Source organism: Cebus imitator, unplaced genomic scaffold (assembly GCF_001604975.1).
Source record: "Cebus imitator isolate Cc_AM_T3 unplaced genomic scaffold, Cebus_imitator-1.0 Scaffold86, whole genome shotgun sequence".
Classification (NCBI taxonomy): Eukaryota; Metazoa; Chordata; class Mammalia; order Primates; family Cebidae; genus Cebus; species Cebus imitator.
In genome coordinates this window covers 6,047,805-6,065,996 of record NW_016107401.1, presented here as the reverse complement: position 1 = coordinate 6,065,996, position 18,192 = coordinate 6,047,805, and the positions used below count along the sequence as shown (strand labels likewise).

General features: G+C 43.5%; 1 protein-coding gene across 11 annotated transcripts in view; it reads right to left on the bottom strand.

Moving 5' to 3' along the window:
* TENM2 (teneurin transmembrane protein 2) overlaps window positions 1–18,192 on the bottom strand; it is a 1,289,478-nt gene that overhangs the window by 55,408 nt on the left and 1,215,878 nt on the right. For 10 of the 11 annotated variants that reach the window (XM_037740622.1, XM_037740620.1, XM_017534465.2 and 7 more), the window contains 6 exons: window positions 17,953–18,072; window positions 14,126–14,387; window positions 13,107–13,374; window positions 9,313–9,456; window positions 8,551–8,800; window positions 1,381–1,401 (listed from right to left, as the gene is read on the bottom strand). In XM_037740622.1, the coding sequence (XP_037596550.1) occupies window positions 1,381–1,401; window positions 8,551–8,800; window positions 9,313–9,456; window positions 13,107–13,374; window positions 14,126–14,387; window positions 17,953–18,072 (1,065 nt within the window). The remainder of the gene's footprint in view (window positions 1–1,380; window positions 1,402–8,550; window positions 8,801–9,312; window positions 9,457–13,106; window positions 13,375–14,125; window positions 14,388–17,952; window positions 18,073–18,192) is intronic. The other variant, XM_037740624.1, reaches the window with a different exon arrangement.

The following is an 18,192-nucleotide window of genomic DNA, read 5'->3' as shown; positions in this document are numbered from 1 at the left end:
GGCAGAAAGGGAAAAATTCATGCCATTTTTTAATTAGATGCCACATTCTGTTACTGAACGAACAGTAGCTGGCATGATCAACAGAAGGATCAAGGCATTGCACATCTGTGCCTATCTATGAGAGAGATAATTAATTTTGGACTTTCTAGGGAGCCTGATTCGAGGAGGCTTTTCAAAAGCTCTGGCAGAAGAGCAGGCAGTGGAGGGTGTGAGGTCAGTTCTTGCTTGGGGAGACCATTCTTCCCCACGGTCTCACACCTATCTCCACCAAGATGCTTGCAGAGAAACTCTGGTCAGAGGGACGGCCATGCCTCCACATCAATGGCTGTGGCAAAGATCAAATTGGTGAATTTGATCAAATTGGTGAATTTCCCAGAAAAACGTCCTTCCAGGGCATTTCTACTTATTTTTAAAATTTGGCTCAAATGGGGTGCCTCTGACCGACCAATTTTGGTGTGCTTGAGAAGAAGGCAGAGGACTTTTTCAAGGCTTGGCTTTCTACTGACTGTTACGATCTTGTGCAATTTGACTCGACTTTGTTTAATTTTGACCTAATATCATGAAGGAGAGCTGTCCATGTTTCATTTCCAAAAGAGAGCAGAAGCGTTCCGTTGAGTAGTGGTACAGATCACTTTGTTTTTTCTCTTCTTCTGAATAAAAATAAGGCCACTTTTCTTTAAGAAAGCTCAGGCTACTTCCATTTCAGTGCAGTTCACGTGTGAATGCACGTGTATGTGTTTTACACTTTATCCGTGAATTGTACGAGTATGGTTTTAAATGATAACCTTGGATCACTGTAATGACCAAGGCGGTTTTGACAAAGAATACTTAGTCTCCGCCCTTCATACTCTTCAAAAGTGATTTTACTCCATGAAAATTCTCAATGCATCTGACTGTTGGACTCATTCTGACTAGCAGATTGGCAATTAACTTTTTTTTTTTTTTTAAGATGACCATATATCCAGGGGAAAAAATCATTAATGAGTTGAAAATGAGTTTTTAACCCGTTTCCAGTTCATTAAAGCTTTTGTGAACCCAGTCCAGCATTTACAAAAGCCAGGAGTTTGCCTCAACTGTTTAGCTTAATTATGGACTGCACTGAGCAGTAGGGATAAAAGTTCGCTGAGGGTTCATTATCTTGAACTTGAATCTCCCGGAAATTCTAATTACTGTCAGCTTATTTGGTCGCTTTTTGACTGCATTTCATAATTGCTAAAGCTTATCATATCCACAACACACAATTAGCACATAAAAAAAGTTACTATATTTGGTACATAAAAATATACAACATTATACAAGAAGCACAAAACAAAAAAAAAGCAAACACAAGGAAGCAAACGAACCATATCAAATTATATGGGAAAGAGTTCTTCATCTTACCTATGTTTAAACTCTTTATTTCTTTATAGAAAGAAAACAGAAAGGAAAAAAGAACAAACAGTTAGCGGAAGAATTGATGATAAAGCAAACATAACATTCTTGTTTCTTGTATCAAGGGTCCCAAAAAAGGCAGTTTTTTTTTTTTTCTTTTTTCCCCTGTAACTGACAACTCCTGGCTCAATAGCTTGAGAAATGCCCCTGATTTTGGACTCCTCCCAGACATTGCACAATCTGGACAAGAAAGCTTGAATTCTCTCATCAGCAATGTGCCTGTCACAAGACATAGGTGGCAACAGGTGAAACGGGCCTTCTGACGAAGGAAGGGATGGCAAACAGGTTGTATCTTGGGTGCCAACATCTGTTGACCACTAATGGCTACTAGGAGTGTGATGGTAGAAGGAATTTTGGAGCCACATTTAATATCAGTTGTAAAGAGTACCATGACTCACTTGTAATGTCGACACTGAGTGTGGGAGGGAGGATGGTGACACCTGTACCACCTATTTGCCATTGGTGCATTTCAGGTAGAATGAGTACCACCCAAGAGTGAGACCCTGCTCACAGCCTACGGCAGTTGGGCAAAGGCTGTTGAACCCTGATAGTCTGAACCATTTCCTCTCCCTGCTTCATGCCACCTTCACTGTCCCCTTTTCACTTGGGGTGGGACCCCAAATATGCATTCTTTCTAAAAGGTAACATCCAATATTGCAATAATGTCCATTTATAGGAAATAGCATCCTCTTGGAATTGGAGTCAAAGACTCCAGTTATTTCTTATCAGAGAACTAGTAACAATTTTGTTGTTGTTTTAAGAGAAGAAATACATTCAATTTCAATAGGAAAGTGGCTGAAAGTTAATGTGCCAGAGATGAGGAGACGCTAGGGTCTCAAGTAAAGAGAACGACTCCCATTCTTGAGGCTTCTAGGCCAAGGTGAAAGAAACCCCTGACCCCTCTTTCCCTTTCAGTTGAGGAGGGGGGCTTCAGGGAAGGGACAAAGAGCGTTTAATGCCCTGATTTCTGCTCAGGTGAGCTCAGTCCTCTGCCGGGGGCCATCATTAGTGGTGGGTTTGCACAGGGATTACATTTTTATATTTTATTCCAATGTGTTAGTTTTTGCAAAAAAAAAAAAAAAAGTTAATTAAATGATGCTGATAACTCCTGAGCTCTGACTGACATAGCGCAATTTAAGATTCATTCTGCAAAGCCTGGTGTGTCAGGGTGGCAGCCGGGAATTCTTGCGTCTATTTTATATTGCTTAATGAAAGTGAAATGTTATCTGCCACCAGTGGTAGTCGTATTTGGCTCTTAATTATTGCAATATCAATTTCACTTTTTAAAGTCAAGATTTTGTAAAAATACTGGATGGGATTTGGGTCTGCAGACCTGACCTACTTCTTTCCTAAGAACATCTGCTTTCAGTTGATTAATAGAAGATCTATGTTGGGGGAAGGAGAAGGGCAGGGGTGAAGGCTCAAGTCGTTGGAGAGTGTAGAGCCTGAATGATCATATGAATACAAGCTTTGGAGAAAGGCTGAGGTCACTGCTATTGCAGTCCAGGATCACAGCAGGCCGGGTGCTTAGCAGGCAACAAACCAGAATAACACATCACTGAGTCAGTCTATGCAGCTGGGTACAGATGTCCTACTTACAAGGGACAGGCCTAGGCTTTGTGTGCATGGTCTTAATACCACAGACTCCTTAGGTGAGCCCTTCGAGGAAAAAGCGGTGTTTCAGACTGAAGAATTGAGATGGATTAGCTCTTCTTCACACTGCAGAGTCTCAGTGACGTCTCTGTGAAGCCTTCAGGGTCTCTTGTGGCATTCTCAGCCTGTCTCTCAGAGCTGCCATCATGCTGTCTGGTGATTTTTGTTTTTGTGTGCCTGTCCCCCTCACTTCTTTGTGAATAGGACATGACTCACTCATCTCTGAATTGCAGATACTTAGTAGAAAGCCCAGGAGAGAGTTAGGGCTGGAAAAATGGTTTCTTGAGTGAAGGAAGCAAGGAATGAGGCCACTTCCCTTAGTGCTGGGCAGACCCTACCTTGGACTAACTCCAATCTCTCATGTTCTGCTCAGAATTACAAAGTTACAATCAGTGGAGACTGTTGTATTTTCTCATTCCAACTCCCCACATTTTCCCCTCAAGGAGGGTGAACTTGGAGTAGCCACAGGGTGGTTTTGTTGTTGTTCTAACTAAAGAGAGGTTGACTCAGGGTACATTTGGTTTAGTTTCAGGAGGATGAGGCTCATGTAGCTTGTAGCCCCTTTAGCACCCAGTTAAATGGTTGCTAGCCATTCTCGAATAGGAATGTCTTTCAGGAATGCTCCTGCCCTACCATGTTGATTTGTCTAGCATTACTGCAGAGAGTAAAAGACCCCATGTAGAACTCATATTTCACTAATGCAAAGACATCAATGACAAACTGGTTAATGAGCATCAATTCAAAGACTACTTAGATTATTCACTCCACAGGAAAACTTGAAATGCCCAGAGATAATACAAAGGAAACTTGATAAAGATTTCCCCAAATTTTATAACTCTAATGATTTACACATCACCAATAATCAATTATGAACACAAAAGAAAGTTTTCTATTTCATCAATAATCTGAAACAAATTTTGATCAGCCCTATTAGAGGAAAGACTGAAAATCCCTCTGTTCTTTCTATAGATAATGAAATCATAAAATAACTGATATTAAAAGATGATCAAAGATATGCAGCCAAAAAGTATAGAAAAACATGTATCATGGAAGTGTTACAGGAGTTAATTAATAAAAAATATTAGGTTCTTTGCCTAGATTTTGTGATGTTTGTGATATAATTGGCTTTTCTAAACTTTGCAATTTTTTTGGTTTCTTTTCTCCTCCTAAATATTCCGTTTCATTTCTCATTTCATATTTACAATTTTCTTATTTTCTTCTTAGAGAGAGCCTCTGAAACTGTATTAGTGTTAGGCTTCATGAAATCTAGGTTCTACCTTTGGTAAAAAGACTTCAAAAATAGTGCCAAGCAGTCTCCAACATTTTCACTTTTATTCTGGATTGAGTACTTCATGACTTTTCTTTGCTGACCCCCATTTTCATAGCCTCACCACACAGGAAAAGCATTTCTGTTTTTTGAATGGAAGCAAAGAGTCCTCCCTAACAGTCTACCTTGTTATCAAGCAGGGTCTGTCTTGGTTGAAACTCTCAGACAGAACTTGTCCTTGGTGATGCTTCCTTCCAATGTCTGCTGGCTTTGCCCCCCTTCCCAGGCTCCCGTGGTCCCCCTCCAACCCCCACCCCGTCCCAGTACTAACATATCTGGGTTAGACGTTTCCCTTCTCTGAAGGTCTTCCCTAACGAATGATGCCCTTGACTCTATGCTGAAAGCGCCATCAGAATGTCAGCATGGAGAGGTAGTTTAGTTGGAAAAAAGCATGTTTATATTATAATATTGTTTTATGTTTAAAAAATAAAAAATGAGAATTTCAAAAATTATGGAAGGTGTGAGATTCTTACATTTATTAAAAGGAACCAAGTTAAGAAAAGGTAGAAAGATACTGTCCCATCCTGTATAATTTACTGCCTTATATTGAGGTCGAATTCCTAAGATGTTCTCAAACTGGGGAGGGAGGAAAGATGTTTCTATGAGAGAAATTCCTTCTATGATGTTAGTGACTAACAAATTTTCTCTGTTCCAGAGGGCTTAGGTCTTCCAAAAACCACTTCGAAAGGGCGGTGGGAAATGGACTAGTAAAGATGGGATATCAGGCTTTTATGGGAAAGGAGTATGGGGAATGTCTAAATGTCCGTCTCATCAGAGCACACAGGTGATAACCATTTTACCTAAGAGAAGGCTCTTTGCAGCTTCAGAAGTTATTTAAGTGTATAGAACTCGTCCCTGCATGTTTTGGAGAGACAAAGGCAGGAGGAAGGGGGAAGGATACTGAGAGAACCATGGAAACATTTCAATAGGATCCCAATTGAGAGGCTCAGCTCTGGGGTGGGTAAGCAAGATAGGGACGGGCACTGACTCCCGAAATTGAATCATTCAGCTGCCAACTCACAATGGGGAAAAGACATAAGCAAGACAGGTCTCTTCCTCCCCCTCCTTGCCTCTGCTGGTTGCTGTTTTGAAGAGAGGGGATTGACAGCCCTTTGTTTTCAGGTACGTAGTGGGAAGAAAAGAAGAATCAAACCAGTGTTCTTGTAAAAGCTTAACTTCTAATCGGCTCTGGGTACCTGGCTGATGAAAGTAAGAACAAGCCTAAAGGCAGTTAAAAAAAAATCACACAGCTGTCGAGGGAAACGGGGAGCCATACTCCCCTCCAGCTGTCCCAGCGTCACCACGTAGGCATGGCATGACTGCTCTGATTGGGCCCTTAGCTTGCACCACTGACCTTGCGGCCTCTACCACTGGAGAGATGTGGAATCAGGGACCAACTCCAACAAGAGGGAGGAGACGGGTCTGTGTTTTCTTTAATTTAGCAACCTATTTTGAGTACCCAGTGTGGGCCCGGACCTCCTTTAGGCATTAAGGGACAAAGATGACCAGGGGTCTGCCCTGCAGAAGTTCACATGCTCAGACTCTAAAGACTTACAGGGCAATAACCGGACAACAAGGCATTCAGTGCTATCAACCCTAATGAAAGATCAGAGAGTGAAGTGACTCAGAGGTGGGTGAGAATGACTTCTGGTGTGAAGATCAGGGTACATGGAAGAGGGGGCCCTCACGCTGAGCCTTGCAGGTGGACGTGATGTGGTAGATTAAACAGGGAAGGCATTTTAAGCAGAGCAAGCAGCGTGAGTGGTCTGGAGGTGGGAGGGTACCAGGTGAGGGCTGACTAGCCTCTGAGCAGGAAGAACAGTGACAAAGGAGGAAGGGCCTGATGTGCAAGATTACAAAGGCCAGATGAACTACTCCACCCTTTTTTCCTGGAGGCAATGGCAAAGTGCAGTGCTAGCCCCACCCTGCCCCGTCTCCTCCCATGGCTCTCTGTTGCCCTCAGGGTGCCTGAGAAAGGGAGGCTTTCCTAGGATTAAGAAAACAAGCAAACAAAGCATCTTGGGAAGGGAATCTGTATGGATGGGAAAGTCTAGGAAAAGTGATTTGTCTGATCGGCAGTTTGGGAGCATGAGGGGTACCTGGCCTTTTCCTACGTGTATTCTTCTTGCTCTCATTGTTCACCCTCTGGTTACCAAAGCCCTCCTCCACCCCAGGGCTCGCCTCTGGATCTCCATGATGGTTGACCTTTGACCCTTCAGATCAGCTTGAACTGCACTGACTTCCCCAGGTGCCACCTCTCATGCCCCCATGGGTGTTTTTTGAGCCTGCGTTTAATCCTCTTCTGTACCTCAGAGCTCAGCGCATGCCTGGCTCGCCTCCATGCTCAATAAATGCCCACTGGATCACTGGGGCTGCATCCTCCTCGGGATGAAGCTCTTGTTTTTTCTTCTCTTTGTACTCCTCTCAGTGCCTGGCACATTCTTGGCTCCCAAGAATGTTCAGCAGCAGTTGCTGGGGGCAGGTCATTGATATCTCTCCCAGCCTGGGGCCTCAGAGACTCTTAAATGCAAGGGCAACCTGCAGCTCCTTCTAGGAGAGAGGCTGAGGCTGCTTCGGAAGAAGCCACCATCCACTCATTTGGCAGGCCAAATCCTAGGCAGGCCCTTGATTAGTTTCTCTCTTTGTTCCTTACACCTGATCCAACAGCAAATTTGATCAGATTTTCCTCAAAAGTATATCCTAATTAGAGCCCTCCCCTCTCTTCTGCTACCATCCTGGTTCAAGTCACCATCACCCCAATCTTGGACAATCGCTGCAGACTCCCGAAGGGTTTTCCTGCCTCCACTCCTACGGTCCTACAGTCTACTCTACACACCATAGCCAGAGTCACCTTTAAAAAATGCAAATCAGATCACATCAATTCCACCCCATTTCCTACTTCAACCTGCATTGCTTGTTCATTGCAATACAATGTACACCTGCCTAAGTGGTTAGTGAGACACATTGGTTCCCTACCCATTCTCTGAACGTCTCTGAGGTAACCTTCCCTGGGCTCACCACTCTCCAGCCATGGTGGGCTTCTATCAGTCCTTAAATAAGCCAGGCTACTGGCTAGAATTAGGGCTTTTGAACAACTTCTCTCTGCCTGAGTGCTTTTCCCCAGATCTCCTCACTGCTGACATCTATCACTCAGGTCCCAGCCAAACATCACCTAGTATGAGAGGTTTCTTCAACTAATTCATCTTACATAACCTTCTCATCCGTGTACCCTCTCTGCGCCCAGTTCCTGTTTCCTACTCTGTTATATTTCCCCTAAAGCAATTAAGGACACTGGAAATTATTAATATTATTTATTTATTTATTTAGCAATAATAATTTAAGTGAGAGGAAATTATTTTGTATTTGTCCACATGATTTTGTCTGTGGCTTCCTCATCAGACCACCAACACGACGACAGGTAATTTGTTCGACCCTACTTTTTTTTTTTTCTAGCCAGAAAGCTCCTGGCACATGGCATGTATTCACCAAATATTTATTGAATGAAAATTTCCCCCTTTCTTATAGATCTTATTTCTCTCTCTAATTTCAGATCTCCTCTGAGTTGAGGCTCTGAAATCAACTTTCCTGGCAAGAGCATGTTGAAGAGCTTTAAGGGGTCAGTTTTTTTCCCAGCACAGAGGGCTATGGCCTTCAGACTTAGTAGCAAGCAATGGGCAGGAGGAATCTACCTAGGCTGGCCAGAAATAACACAGCAGAGCCTGCACACAAAGGAAGTGCTATCCTAGTGAATGTGCAAAGATCCCGAGAATTTATAGAGGTCTAGCAGATAGAGGTGCTTAATACAACATTGTGAATTAGCAGATGAACATTAGTGGGTCTCAAACTGAGTGTGTCTACAGAGCCTCTTAAAAAGTAAAGATGCCTTAGTTTTTCTCCAGTCTGGAGACTAAAAATCTTGTCTGTAAGTCAGTTTTTGACTAGTGTATCAAATCTGTGTATGGTGTTTCACAGATACACAAACCATTTTCCCACCTCCTTATTTGACTCTGGGCCTAGGCTTTGGATCACAAGGACTATATCTTCTCTGGAGAACCCCCAATGCTGCCCCAGTTACCCAATCAAACTCAGGGGTCTTGGGGACAAGAGAGCAACAGAAGATTGCCTGTGTGGCCATTTACCGTAACTCCAAGATGCTGGTTACATTTCGAGAGGGAAAGATGCGTCGGATGTAATTGAAGTCACCCACATAGAGGCTCCCATCGATTCCAACAGCCAGAGCCACTGGGGCCAGCAGTTTGTTGCCTTCGGCAAGGCCGTTGCAGCTGGGACAGGAAATGCTGCGGCGGCGACCATTGCCCATGATGCTGGTGATGATGGCAGGCTGCTGGGTCAGGAACTGGTTTTCCCCAGTGCCCTTGTGTAGGATTCCTGCCGGGGATGGAGAATGGGAGGGGTTATTGAAGCCCTTTGGGGAAGACACGGGTATTGGCCAACTGGGAAGGAGGGGAGGAGAAAAATTAGGAAGCTTCAATGTTTGGGGAGCTGCCCAACTTCTTCACAATGTGGAGAGAGCTGCAGTGGGAGAGGTAGACCCCAGATGCCGTGGCATTGGGTAAAATGTCTTTTGGGGGGATAACTGAAGAAGCCTGTAATCCCAACTTCCTGGTAGGCTGAGGCGAGAGGATTGCTTGAGCCTGGGAAGTTGAGGCTGCAATGAGTTATGATGGCATCCTACATCCTGGATGACAGAGCCAGACCCTGTCTCTATTAAAAAAAAAATCATAAGTAAAAGGAGAAGGTAGGAAAATCTATGCATATTTTGAGCACTTGATAAAACAACGACCGAGGGAAGGGGAGGTGTGACCACTTAAACGCTGAGGCTAGAGACAAGATTCCAGAGAAGTGGCACGGCTGTATTTGGGGGAGATGTGTTCACGTACCACTTTTAACATTGAGGATGTGGTGTTTGTCCAGGGACCAGCCACCGAGGTTAGAGGGGTCCAGCTCGAATCCCTGAAGGAGGGCTGTCCTCTTCTCCCAGAGAATTAGACTGGGGCAGGTCTCATATTCAAACCCGACAGACACTGAAAGATAAAAGGGGTGGGGCAGAGTGAGAGAAAAGAGAGAGTTTACTTGATTACTCCAGAGCTCTCTAGCAAGAATGAGAAGCAGGTGTTCGCAGTAATACAGATTCTCTTCCAAAAACTCACTCAGAGGCAGGCTGATTGCTTTTCTCCTTGTTATGCTACAATATTAAATTCAGATTTTTAGCTGAACTCAACCTTGAAACTTTACACAGCAGTACTCTGTGGGGATGGAAAGGTCTTTCCAATGAACGACTGGCTTTCAAAAATGACCCTAGTGACATGGAGGGAGGAAAGGAATCATGTGAAAACCTGACACAATTCCCCTTTAGAGATGGACAGGAGACTGTTTCTCTCAGCCTGCTGTTCACGGCATGCATTTATTATATTTTGTGTTATTTATTTCCACTTACTAGGATAAAGCCCTTTGGGATCGTCCTGGCTCATTGACATGGAGATTCTGGGAGCAATAGCTTGTGTAAATTAAGGCACTTGGTGTGTTCACTCAGGATCCCAGAAAGTGCCCGGAGAGGCAGGCACCAGCGGGGACACAGCCTGCCAGTTACATGGGGATTCAATGGGGAACAGAATCCGAAAGCTGTTTGTAAAAATCCTGCATTTGCCACATGGATAAATGGGAGAGAGAGGTGGAAATGAAGGACATTAGTCCTAGCTTGGCTCCAGGCTCACGCATCCTTGGGGCTCCATTTTCCCGGCGTGTAAAATGGGTTAAGTGAAGCCTCAATTTCTCAGAGAGATGTGCTAAGGAGAGATGGGATGAAGCACTGAGATGCCATACATTTTTAATTGGAATGCTGCTCTAGAAATATGAGGCATTGTTATTATTGCTGTTCCTACTGCATTAAACTCTTAACTATGTGTGTCACCTTTGGGGATTCTCTGCAGCTTTAAAAAATTCCTGAGATATAGAAGTGTCAATATGAATGGAGGATGCATTTTTATCTTTAAAAAACCCTATATATTTCCTAGCTTGTCCTCTGAAAATGCCACGAAACAAAGGCCAAATGACCAGCCCTAGCAGCAAAGAGAATTGCTAGTGCCTAGCTTGATATATTATTTCTCATTAAAAGGAATCAGGGCTTCTCGAAGAAATGGCTGGAGCAAGAAATGAACACAATGCCACCAGCCTACTTTATCATACCAGATAGCAAGGAAGGAATCAAAATCTATTAGGGTCATGTCAAAAAGATCCGGGAGTGAGCTTGAAAAGGTGCCCGCCGACCAAAGATGGGGCCCTTTGGTCATTAGTAAGGATAATAACTTCAATGGACTGAAACATATGGATGCATTTCAGTCCGTGAGTTCATAATGGTATTTAAGAAACATTAATTTGCCAGCAATGGATGACGAATCAACTCATCATATTGAAAACTAGTAAATAAAGGGAAATAAGCATTTATCTTTTCTTATTTGAACCATACTTGAAATAACCAAGCAGTTAAGGAGAAAGGGTCTCTATATAAAAGTATTTCAGCTAATAGATGAAGAAGGAAGTATAGAATTAAAATATCATTTTGCAATCCCTAATGATTGGGTGGAGTATGCAATGAGCATCAATGGCTACTGAAATCATTAAAAAATATACAACTTGACTTTAGGCACCTCTTCATGAAAGGACCTAACCCCACCTATCAAGTTGTTCTGCCAAAACAAAAAATAAAAAAAATCAAACCTGAATCTGAGAAAGCTTCAAAACTCAACTATCAATGATCAGGAGGCAGGAAACAGAGGAATAGGCCAAGATAAGGAAAGATTAAAGAAATTTAAAAACAAGAGAAAGAGAAATCAACCAATTGCAAAAGGTGGATCTTAATGTGATCTTGAAACAAAGTATTAGTAGTTTATGGTATTTGTCGGGCAACTGAAATATTGAACGATGATGGGCTATGTGACGATATTAAGGAATTATTGTGTTTTTTTTTTGTCGTGATAATGATATCATTTTCATGTTTTAAAAGACACTTTCCTAAATATTACAGATGAAATGGTGTGATGTTTAGGACTTGCTTCAGAAAAATATGGAAGAAAGGGGAGCAGGCAGGGGTATGAAAAAACAGGTCTCGCTGTTGGTAATGGTAGGAGCCGGAGTATATGGAAGTGCATTACAATATTTAGTCTGCTTTTTGACATTGACTGTCATTTTGACATTAGCTAAAGTCAGATTATATATATATATATATATATATATATATATATATGTTATAGACAGATATATATATATTTCATTAGACTGTGTTGTGTATTAAATGCACTAGATACTCTGAGAACTTCTCACTATCTTAACTCCACTCACTGATGAACCCCCAGGGCTGTATCCTGAGCAGGCAGAGAAGAGCAGGGTGTGTTTGATAAACAGAGAGAAGGCCAGTGTAGCTGGAGTGTAGTGGAAAAGGAAAATATTCAAGGTGAAGGGAGAGAGATGGTCAGGGGCTAGTTCATGTTCCAGATAGAGCACTTGTAAATGACACAGAATGCCCCTGAATAATCAGAAAACGGGGTTGGAGAAGATCGGAAAGCCACATGCTATGTTCCAGGGTTTTGCCTTTTGAAGGAATCACAATTCCCCCCTTATGAAAGATCTTCATAAGGGATCTTTCTTATGTAACCTGTTGGCTGCATGATCTTGGGCAACTTTCTTACTTTCTCCCTTCTGCCCCATATGCACGACGGGGTTATGAGAGTGCCCACGTGAGGGGTTACTGAGAAGTTACCCAACGCAAAGGATTTAGCACAGTGCTCTCTACACAAAGGGAATGGCTGATAAACACTGGCTGCCAAGTATGGTGAACATTTCTGAGGTTGCTAGTTTCTTACTTTGGTAACTTATCTTTACAGTGCTTAAAATACACACACTTATTGGTGAAGAGAGCACAGGATTCTGAATTTTAATTAATTCCTAGATAGCTTTCCACAAGTAGGAAGGTAGATGAAGATTAATCCACAGCTCACAACTCTGATAACAGTAGGACACTTCTCTTATGAAGATCTTTCATAAGGGGGGAATTGTGATCCCTTCAAAAGGCAAAACCCTGGAACATAGCATGTGGCTTTCTGATCTTCTCCAACCCCGTTTTCTGATTATTCAGGGGCATTCTGTGTCACTTACAAGTGCTCTGTCTGGAACATGAACTAGCCCCTGACCATCTCTCTCCCTTCACCTTGAATATTTTCCTTTTCCACTACACTGCAGCTACACTGGCCTTCTCTCTGTTTATCAAACACACCCTGCTCTTCTCTCTGCCTGAAATCCTCTTTTTTTCTGATTTTCATGTGGTTTCTCCTTATCATTAAAGTCTCTGCTTAGATGCTGCCCTGTGGAGGCTTCTAAATGCAAAATGTCCTAAATGCTCATCACAGTTGCCCTTCCTCCTCACAATATATATCATTTACTTTTATTTTCTTATAGGCATTTATCCTGCTTGATATTTCCTTGTCTCATTTGTATTTATTGTCTCAATACCCCACCAAAATGTAAAGCCCCTGGAAGAGGATTCTTGTCTGTCTTCTTGACCATTGTGTCCTTGTCTACTGGAATGGTGTTTGGCATACCCTACGAACTCAATAAATATAGGTCGAATTAACACATGACTAAATCCATTGATTAATAAGTGGTTGAAACCAAGACATACCAACAGCATCTGAGAGTCCATACACCCTTTGGCCATAAGCATCTGTCTTGTCCCAGATGAAGGTGTAGGCCAGGTTGGGAGAAGCCTGGAACGACTTCTGGAAGAGATGCCCCTCGACGGCCACCATCAGGTGAACCCTAATGAGGTTCAGGGGCACTGTGGACTGGGTCATGGTGATCTTCAGCAGTGACCTGTACCCTGCGGTTCTGGAGCTCAGATAGCGAAGCTTCACATTGGAACCAGGAAGCTCGATTTCTTCATGAAGAACCTGGAGAGGAAACGTGTGGCAGACAGACACTTCAAACACACCTGTGCAGGTGAACTGTGTGTAGCCCCGATACTGTCTGTCTGCTATGGCCCTCACTGAGGTATCACATCTTATGTGGGTGCAAGAACCACTTACCACCACTGAGAAAGAAAAACAACAACAACAAGTTTATCCTCCATCATGGAGTGATGGGGCTGAGGTTATGATTTTTGGATTAATAATTATTCTTGGTCAGTGTTGTGTTTCTTTTTAAAAAACCACACTGTTGGCAAAAGATGTCAATAAGAACAGCAGGCTTTATTGCTAGCTGCATGCAAGGAGGCCACAAGAGGCTATAATTATATGAACCTACAACTTCCACTGACAATCCATATAAAGCAACAGGGAGGCAATAATGTAATATGCCCTCTGTCGTAACACCGATGTAGATCATTAAAGCACCTCTTATCATGTATCTCTGTGACTAACAGGAATAAAAAGCAATTTGCAGGTGGGTTGCACATATGTATGCTGTTTTTATTTTATTAAAAGCTCTGATGACTGCCAAAGTCTTGAACGGCTAACTGCAAACATCCAGAATAGTCAAGAGGTATTCAAACTTCCATCTCTGGTGGTGGTAAATTTTATTATGCTCTCCCTTTCTTCACTCCCCTGTAATATGAGTTTCTGGTCCACTCAGGGAGAGGTAGTGTCCAGTTGGTTTTGGTTAGGAAAGTCCTGAAAGTCCTGCCCTGGCCCCTGCCATTCCTACCTGGGTCTCAGGCACGATGGGATTCTGCCCAGGGGCAGCGCTGAAGAAAGTGGACAGGGGGGAGGAGATGATGATTGGATCGGGCCGGACAAATCCACTGAGGTCACAGCTGGGGATGGAGTTCTCCTCGGTCTTCATCACCAGGGTGTCCATGGCGTAAAAGCTGTTCCAGGGCAGCCACACAGTGCGCTCCTGGCTCATGAACGGGGCCCGCTCAAAGTGTAGAGTCAAGGAAGCACCTCCATTGGCGATCAGGTCGAACCTGGAGAGGGGTAAATGGGCTGATAAGAGGGTGGACTCACCTTCAGACATGGCAGGATGCGTCTCCTCCTCCTCCCCTGATGGCCATGGGATGGGAAGAGCACAGAGGAGAACATGGGCTTTGGAGACAGACAGTGGGGCTGGAACCCAAACTCTACCACTTACTAGTTGTGTGGCAATGGGCAAGTTACTAACCCTCTCTGAGCCCAAGCTTCTTCATTTGTAAAATGGGATTAATTACACCAATACACACGGCATGGATAAGAGTGAAACATCATGAGTGTAGCAGAGTAGAGGTCAATAAACTATGACCTATGAGCTAAATCCGGCCCACCACCTGTTTTGGTAAATAAAGTTTTTATTGGAAAGGGCACAGTAGCTCATGCCTATAATCCCAGCACTTTGGGAGGCCAAGGTGGGTGGATGATTTGAGGTCAGTATTTCAAGACCAGCCTGGCCAACATGGTCTCTGCTAAAAATACAAAAATTAGCCGGGCATGGTGGCGGGCACCTGTAGTCCCAGTTACTTGGGAGGTTAAGCAGGAGAATTGCTTGAACCTGGGAGACGGAGGTTGCAGTGAGCTGAGATCGCGCCACTGTACTCCAGCCTGGGTGACAGGGGGAGACTCTGTCTCAAAAGAAAAAAAAAGTTTTATTGGCACACAGCTACACCAGTTTGTTTATGTACCCTTTGGGGCTGCTTTCCTGCTGTAATGACAGAGCTGAGTTGGTGACAAGCCACATGGCCAGCAAAGCCTAAACTAGCGACTGTCTGGCCCTCTACAGAAAATGTTTGCTCACCACTCATGTAAAGCACTAAGGACAGTCCTAGGCTAATAGAATGTTCAATAAATAGTGTAATTATAATGATACGACATTAGGACACAAGGAGGAGCTCATTATAGCATTCTTCTAATCAGCCTCTGCTCTGTGGCTGATTTCTTGGACAATGTTCTTAAGCTATATTTCTGTTTGTCTTTAAGAGCTGGACAGAGGTGTACTACCTGTAAAGCAGAATAAAGGTAGCTCTTTCCAATTAACACAAAAGAAGAATGTTAAAAGAGAGAAGTATCCTAATTTTAAGCTTTATCTCACCTCTAGAATTTCACCTCTCTTTTTTTTTGAGAGTGAGTCTCACTCCGTCACCCAGGCTGAAGTGCAGTGGCGCCATCTCGGCTCACTGCAACCTCTGCCTCCCGGGTTTAAGCAATTCTCCTGCCTCAGCCTCCTGAGTAGCTGGGACTACAAGTGTATGCCACCACACCTGGCTAATTTTTTTATTTTTAGTAGAGATGGGGTCTTACCATGTTGGCCAGGATGGTATTGATCTCCTGACCTCACGATCCACCTGCCTCAGCCTCCCAAAGTGCTGGGATTACAGGCATGAGTCACCATACCCGGCCATAGAATTTCATCTCTTTGAGGGCAGTGGTGCTGTCTGTCTTGCTCCCTTTAGAATCCCCAGCAGCCAACAGAGTACTTGGATCACAGTAAAAACTCGGTAAAAATATACTTGACTTGCTGGTTTCATCCAATCTTAGCAACACATTTGGTGTTTTTTAGTAAATGTGAATGAACAGGGAGCATATAAATATTAAGGTAAATATCAGAGCATGCACAGTACAATAGTTTATTAATTACTTTGTTTATGTGCTTATTTATTGAGCATACACACTGCTGGCATAGTTCTGCATAGGGTACAGAAGAGAGTCAAATGTCTTGAAGCCAAATTGTTCCTAGTTGGCAAGATAGAATCAACTTGAGTATTTGGGACACACGCCACCATGCAACAGATTGCGGGATTCCTCAGAGCTTTCCCAAGCATGTCCTGTGACTTCCACAGCTTTGCAACCTGAACGAGCTGGACAGTCACTGATCCAGGAGGTTGGATAGATCATCTGGAAAGTGGGCTTGGGCCACAATTACTCAGTTGGAAAAGATGCAGAAGAAAGGGACAAATAGCACATCGAGGACTCAGAAATGTCTTCTTCTGTTGTCTCATGGGACTTCACAGCAATTGACTCAAGGATGTCAGTTTTTCAAGAACTCTGGGACAGGCACCACTGCTCATGCCTGTAATCCCAGCACTTTGGAGGCCGAAGCGGGTGGATCACTGGAGGTCAGGAATTCGAGACCAACCTGGCCAACATGGCGAAACCCCGTCTCTACTAAAAATAGAAAAATTAGCCGGGCGTGGTGGTGCACACCTGTAATCCCAGTTACTTGGGAGGCTGAGGCAGGAGAATCGCTTGAACCTGGAAGGTGGAAGTTGCCATGAGCTGAGATCATGCTATTGTACTCCAGCTTGGGGAACAAGAGCAAGACTCCTGTCTCAAAAAAACAAAGAAACAAAAAAACACAAAACAAAACAAAACAAAAAAACCCACTGGCTTTTAAGAATGAATAAGAGCCAAAGTAGTTTCGCAAGGCCCACATCTGCCATCCTGTGCTTTAACATAATTAGATTTGGCTACAGAAATGTATGAGTGAGATATCAGAAATTTCATGAATATTGAAGATTTGATGTGAATCATTAGACTCTTTGTTTGGGTTTCAGAGGTGGGAAAATGAAGGTAGGGCTCCTGGGTACAGAAGAGAGTCAAATGTCTTGAAGCCAAATTGGTAATTGTTGAAACTGCCTGTAAGGCTACCTTAGGGCATTAGAAAGAAAATAAGACCAGACTCTTCACCAGAGAAAGGTAAAAAATCCCTCTTCTTACCTCTGTGATACATCCAAGATTTTCCAGAGTGCATTTCACAGAAAGAGTGTTGCATCAGATTTGTAACCACAGTTCCCTTTGCATTTAAAAGAGAATGCCACAGTTGTGTGTGTGCGTGTGTGTGTGTGTGTGTTTAGCCCAAAGTAAGTCAGTATTTTCTCCCTCCTATAGATTTCTTTCCTTCTTCTTATCTTTTTCTTTAAATTTCTACTCTATGCCCAAATGGATTAAGGAAATGACAGAGCTTTCATCTTGATGGGGGCTGAACGGGCGCATGCTTCCCATCAGAAGATAATAGGGAAAGGTTGCCTCCTTCACACAGCAGGGTGACTGCTAAATGTATTTAATTAGACTTCTCTGATTACACGCCACCCCTCAAAACAGTAGCGAAAACAACACAACTCCTAAAGCCACAGATGAAAGCAGAAGGGGATCACCGCAGGACACTATGTCATGTGGATTCCTGTCACCCTGCACTGCCTTTGATTTAAAACAGGAGTTCGTTTCTAAGACCTACCTTCCCTTCTTTTTCTAGAATCTGCCCCCACCCCAATACACACACACGCACACACACACACACACACACACGAGCACTGACCTGACATTAAAAAAAAGGAGAGTGGCTATGAGCTACACTAAGCAAGCTGGCTTTCCTATTTATTTTCTGTTTTTGATGCCACATCAAAAAGCATGAAATGTCTTTAGGGGAATCCTCACTAGGGGACTGACCTGGTGGATATTCCAGCCTACCAGGGGGAACCCTGTGGCTCCATGCCAATAGCACCGTCTGTCTCTTTGCACACACATGCGGTCCTGAGTAGGTCCGAGCCCCACAAAGCTACTTACGTGCCATCCTGGCGGGTGATGGTGTAGCCGTATTTTGGGTACTTGACAAAAGACACATTCACACCGACCAGGGGAGTTCCATCTGTAGTTACGACTTGGCCTCGGATAAGAGAAACCAAGCTGAGAAAGAAAGAAACAGAGGTCTTTGAGCCACATTCAGAAAACAGACAATTCTCCACTGCCTCTGCTCCCTCAACCTCAGTTGGTCCCTCAGGCAAGAAGACTTTCGACATTAACTTC